The sequence below is a fragment of the Nannospalax galili genome, unplaced genomic scaffold (assembly GCF_000622305.1).
Source record: "Nannospalax galili isolate Female #2095 unplaced genomic scaffold, S.galili_v1.0 scaffold413, whole genome shotgun sequence".
NCBI lineage: Eukaryota > Metazoa > Chordata > Mammalia > Rodentia > Spalacidae > Nannospalax > Nannospalax galili.
In genome coordinates this window covers 2,119,769-2,125,768 of record NW_008333889.1, presented here as the reverse complement: position 1 = coordinate 2,125,768, position 6,000 = coordinate 2,119,769, and the positions used below count along the sequence as shown (strand labels likewise).

General features: G+C 38.4%; 1 protein-coding gene across 3 annotated transcripts in view; it reads left to right on the top strand.

The window, feature by feature from the left end:
- The window catches only part of Cped1 (cadherin like and PC-esterase domain containing 1), a 344,939-nt gene that overhangs the window by 174,533 nt on the left and 164,406 nt on the right, over positions 1-6,000 (top strand). For 2 of the 3 annotated variants that reach the window (XM_017797108.2, XM_029561504.1), the window contains exon 13: positions 1,507-1,557. The exons of the other annotated variant lie outside the window; for it this stretch is intronic. In XM_017797108.2, coding sequence (XP_017652597.1) covers positions 1,507-1,557 — 51 coding nt within the window. The remainder of the gene's footprint in view (positions 1-1,506; positions 1,558-6,000) is intronic. 3 annotated transcript variants of the gene reach the window in all.

Here is a 6,000-nt window from a genome sequence, read left to right as displayed (position 1 = left end):
GTGTGTGTGTGTGTGTGTGTGTGTGTGTGTGTGTGCGTGTGTGTGTTTGAATGTAACAATTGCCTTCTAGGAAAAGTAACCTCAAGGAAATTTAATGGTGATATTAATTTTTCTCCATATCTTTATTCTCAATTTTTTTTCTAAAGTATATCTAGTGTTTTGTCATGAGAGAAGAAAATAGTCTTAATTTTAAGAAGAAAAAAAATGAAAAGAAATACCCAGTCATATATCTATTCCTTTTAATCAAAGTACTCCTGTAATAAACCAGGATTTAATTCATACTGTGGTTCTTGGTGGTGCTGCATAGATGAACATCAGCACCCTGAATCTCCTACCCAGAATTTTGGTATGCGGCTATGAGATGAGATTCAGCAAAATGAACCACTGGACCCAGTAAAGAGTGGATGTTGGTGGGCATGACTGCCTCTCTCTGTCACCACTGGTTTTTGCTTCTTAATTAATTTTTATTTTTTATGTATGAATGTTTGCCTGCATGTATGTAAGTGCACCCATGCATGCAATTCCTGAGGATGCCAGAAGAGGGCATCAGATCCCTTGGAACTGGAGTTACAGGTGGTTGTTAGCCACCATGTGGGTGCTGGAATCCTAACCTGGGTCCTCTATAAGAGCAACCAGTGCTTTAATTGCTGAGCCATCTCTCCAGCCTTATTTTTTTTAATGACTGATTTAAAACACTCTGCATATTTTATGCATTCATTTGTTCCACAAATAGTAATTGAGATTTTTAGATGGGTGTTTTGTTATCCAGAAATTTGGAATAAGTAATGTAACCAACTGGTTTAAATTTCTGAATTCTAATGATTTAGAAAATTATAGCTACAGGAGCATAGAACTAGAAGAACTTTCAGTCATTCACCTTCAAGTCAAAGATGACAATCAGACCATTCATTTGTTCCTTCATATTCTTTTACTTGAAATAATCACTCATTTGAGCTTTGAACCTAATAGTAGGTTTTACAGTAATTGTCAGCTTTACTTAGAAATGCTCAGTGGTGAGGGGTGGAGAAATGGCTCAATTGATAAAGTGCATTCTATTATTTCTATGTGAGAACCTGAGTTCCAACCCCAGCAAACAAGTTAAAAACTGGACATGGCGGCAAATGTTTGTAACCCCAGTGCTTGAGTGTGCGGAAATGGTAGTGGCAGATGTGCAGATTCCTGGGCCTTCCTGGCTAGCCACTCTAGCCAATCAGTGAGCTCCAGGTTCAGAGAAAGACCCAATCTAAAATAAATGAATGAATGAATGAATGAATGAATGGTGATGAACGACTGAGGAAGATACCCAGTATCATTCTCTCGTCTACACACACACACACACACACACACACACACACACACACACAAATCACAAAATGAAAGCCTTATTGGCAAAACAAAAGCTAAATAATGCGTTTTACTGAATCATCCTTTAAGAAAACTAAATGTGTAATTTTAAAACTGAACTAAAAGTTTTAATTTTTAATTTATATATATTTTTTACTTTAGCTGCAGTTCCACAGATTATGGATAAAAATAAAGATATACATTGCAGTTATGGTAAGTTGAGTTTAAATGTTTCAATAGCACACTCCACAGTTTTGGCACAGTCCCACTTTGAAAAAAAAAAAAGCATTTTACTGTATTTGCGTATCTTTGGACTGATAATTTATTTTAAATAAATTTAAATATAAACTTTATAGACCTGATTGAAGTAATATCTGTCACTTTTTTATAAACAGAACATTTCTTTTCTAGTATGAAATATTATAAATTTTTTAGGACAGTGACTTCCAAATTCATTTTGAAGGACCCAGGGGATTTTAGGGCTTTACCTTAGAGAAGAAATTTGGCTGATCATCAGCCTGATCCATTGGTGTTTAAGAAGCTCATCATTCTGAAGTAATTTATTTCCTCTCAATTGTTTGCGATAATGAAAAGTACTTGAGTAAGATTTTCTTCATAACTGTTGGGAGTTTTAAATTCAAATTTCAATATATCTTCTTAAAACTGAGAATTTTTTACTATGCACAATAAAAATATGTGCATTTTAAGTTTATGTAGATTTTAAATTTAAAAATTATTTTGTTCATCTGGTTAACACTGGTACAGTGGTCTTGCAAACATCTTTCTAGAGAGTCTGACTTTCAAGGTTACTGGGTGTTAGATACCTGATATGGGTTATGATACTAGACTTCAGATTTGTCCAAAGGACCTGAATTTTCTTAATATCTTATAATATATCCTGAAAAAAGCAAATGTTCTGTAACATAGGGTTTTTTTGTTTGTTTTTTCGTCTTTTTGAGACAGGGTCTCCCTGTAGCCCCAGCTGGCCTGGAACTCACTATGTAGACCAGGCTGGCCTTGAACTCACAGAGATCCACCTGCCTCTGCCTCCCAAGTGCTGGGATTAAAGGCATGCGCCACCACATCCTTTTTACAATGTGTTTGTCCTAGTGAGCTTCTCTATTGCTGCAACAAAAATACTGATGAAAACTAACATGAGGAGGAAATAATTTGTTTTATCTTACAACTCCTGGTCACAGTTCATCACCGAGAGATGCCAAGGCAGGAACTCAGAGCGGGAACCTTGAGGCAGGAACTGATGCACAGACCTTGGAGGAGTGCTGCTTAGTGGCTTGCTCCCTTGGCTTGTGCTCAGCCTGCTTTCTTATAGCAAGACCACCTGCTAGGGGTGGTACAATCCACAGTGGACTGGGCCTTTCCACATCACTCAAAAATGAAAAAAAAAAAAATGCCCCATAGACATGGCCACAGGTCAATCCAGTGGAAACAATCCCTCAGCTGAGGTTTCCTCTAACCAGGTGTGTCAAGGTGTTAACTAACGCCATTCAACAGTGTCCTCGTTATTTTCTATTGCTGTGATAAAACACTGACTGAAACCAACTTTGAGAGGAAAGGGTCTATTTCATCTTACTCTTCCAAGTAACATCCCATCACTGAGGGAAGCCAAGGCAGGAACTTGAATAAGGCAAGAACCTGGAGGCAGGAACTGAAGCAGAAACCATGGAGGTCTCCTGCTTACTGGCTTGCTCCTCTTGCCTGTGCTCAGCCTGCTTCCTTCTATGACCAAGGACCACCTTCCTGATAGGTAAAAATGTTGGAGAGAGGAGAGCGCGATGGAGGAGGCAGCGAGGCACAGATAGAATTCTCAGCGGGATACAGCTTTATTTCGCACAAGACACGTTTCCCCCAGGGAAGGGAAAGATATCAGCGAAGGGCAGGGAAGGGAAAGATGTCAGGGAAGGGAAAGATGTCAGGGAAGGGAAAGATGTCAGGGAAGGGAAAGATGTCTGGGAAGGGCGGATTAGGGTCTGGAAGTGTTTACTTTTTCCCTCTTAAGATAAGAGAAAAGCTGTTGTGATAAACAACTTCTAAAATCTCTGGTTAACAGGTAGAATCTGCTTATCTTATCTTTGGAGATCAGAGGAAAGGGAGGCTGCTTCTCAGCAGCTCAGTTCCCTTTTTCGGGCTCTAAAATCTGTCGGTCCCTGTTGGGGAGCAGGGAAGCTGCTGCTGTTTGGAACCCTAACACTTCCCAGGAATGACACCACTCACAGGGGACTGAGCCCTCCCACATTACTCAACAATCAAGAAAAAGCTCCTCAGAGATGACCACTGGCCAGTCCAATAGAGGAAATGCCCCAGTTGAGGGTCCTTCTACCCAGGTGTGTCAAGTTGACACCTGAAGCTATCCAGCACAAACACACACCTCTTAAAATACAGCCATGCCTATCAATTCATCTATAGTTTTTGCTAAACCATGTGTTTTAAAAATTTAGTCTTCCAAAAAATTTTTAAAAAGTCAATTCCTATAAAACATGAAAGTTGAAAAAAATGTAATATTTGAACTTAGGTTGAGTTTAGAAGCCTTTTAATTTAATAAAATCCAACTTGTTACCTACTAAGATACATGTTATTAAATCACTGTGTTTCAGTACTTTCATAAAAATCATGCTAGATTGGGAAGCAATATAGTAACAGAGTTTAAGAAAATGAACAAGTCATCCCAAATACAGACATAAGATTTTCAAGTACTGCTGTACTTAACAGGGAAAAGAGAGCATATGTTCAACCCATACCACCAATCTCCCATACCTACAAAGGCCTGGTTCGCTTTCCTCACGGGTCACTGCTGCTCCTGGTACTGCAAAGATTGGAACAAGGTTAGTGAGAGAACAAGGAGCAAAATTATAGCAACATTTTTTCAGAGTCTGTTCTGCTCTAGGCCTGGGGCTAGATGCAACATGGGAAAGTCCTCTTACCTCTTTAGGCTTCTGTGTTATTTTCCAAATGAAAGGACTTTCTGGGTGAGGTCAGTATGTTCAGTTCCCTATAGATAAGAGGAATGTGTTAGATAAGCCTGCCAACTTTGTTCCAGGTTTTTTTTGTTTGTTTGTTTTTCCTGATTAAAAACGAGTCCTACCAGGATCTTCATAATTAATCTTTCTACTTTTATGTCATAATATAAGATTTAAAAATATACTGGATGATGCTCCTGAGAAGGTGGGATTATCTTTAAGAGTCTAGGCTCTTCTTGTGTTTAATATGAGTTACGATGATCCCTCAAGAGAGCAATAAAAGTCTGTGGTTAAAAGAAATCATTAAAAACAACCCAAACTTCAAACAGCTTTCCAATGTCTGCTTGCCAAATAGGTTAAGCAGTCTGCTACCACCATCCCTTGCACTGGGTTCTCCATAGATCTGAAGTAAATTGGCCCGAGACAAGTCAGGACTGGGCTGGGAAAGATGCCAGGGATATGCCAGGTGTTTACAGGCAGCAACCTCCATTTAGCTGCGATGATGTCAGAGTTAAATCAACTTTCAAGCAGGACTCTGCGACACAGCACCCTACCCAGAGGTGCAAAAGTTTCTGGGAGAAAAGAGCATTTGCAAATATCTTAAGAAAATAATTGCACATTTATTTTAATCTCGTGTAGGGGTGAGGTTCAATTTATAGTAAGTACAAGCCTCCTTTGAAAAACTGTGACCACTCCAGTGAAATATAAAAAGAAATGTTAATAATGTAAACTTAAAGAAAATGAATTCTCACTGAATCCTTATAAAAATATATTCTTGGTCAGGAGTGGTGGTACAGGCCTGTAATCCCAGTGCTGGGAAGGCCGAGGCTGGAAGATCACAAGTTTAAGGTCAGTGTGGGATGTGTAGAAAAACCCTGTATTAAAATGAAATAAAACAAAAAGAAAAATAAAAAAGTATCTTCGGTGATTCATTTTGATAAAGCAGTCTACTGCCTTAGTGTTCATTAAATTGGCTCTGAGCACAAAGTGTCTTCGTGCCCTTCTGGCTGGGCAGTGGCCTTCCAACTTGAACGCTTATTGTTGCTCTGTTCTGTTAGTGCTGTGCTGTGGACAGAACATTCATTTGAATCGAATCTCATGACTCTCAATCTCCTAGTTGTGCTGTGCTTATCCTTGAAAATATTCTAGGGGAAAAACCTTTGGCTTAAAAAATTGATACATTATTAAAAAAACTATTGAATTTGAATTTAAAGCTATGATCACCTTCAGAATGAATTCTCATAATGCTCTCTGCATTCATAATTTTAAGATATTAAGGCTTATTATTATGATTAGTAAAATATAGATGCAGTCTACCTATGTGTATCAATAATCTTTGATTGACTCTTTCAAGTACAATTAAGCAAGTGGTTTACCCAAATCCCTGAGTGGCTCAACAAAACTGACTTGATTTTTTTTTTATTAAGACTTTACCACAAAATGAAATTACAAGGTATATATTATACTATTGTTGCTCTAATTTATTCTTGAAGGTTCTTTTTTCCTCCCACAAGCTGAGAAATTCACAGAATAGAGGACAGAATGTATAGCATTCATTTTCATTGTTTTGAGACCTGGTTCTCAGACCTAGAGCCAGATGATTGATGGCTTCTCTTCCCCTGCACTTAGTGATGCTTTCCCAGGTCCATGAGAATTTTTTTCTTCGTGAAGTACAAAGTTC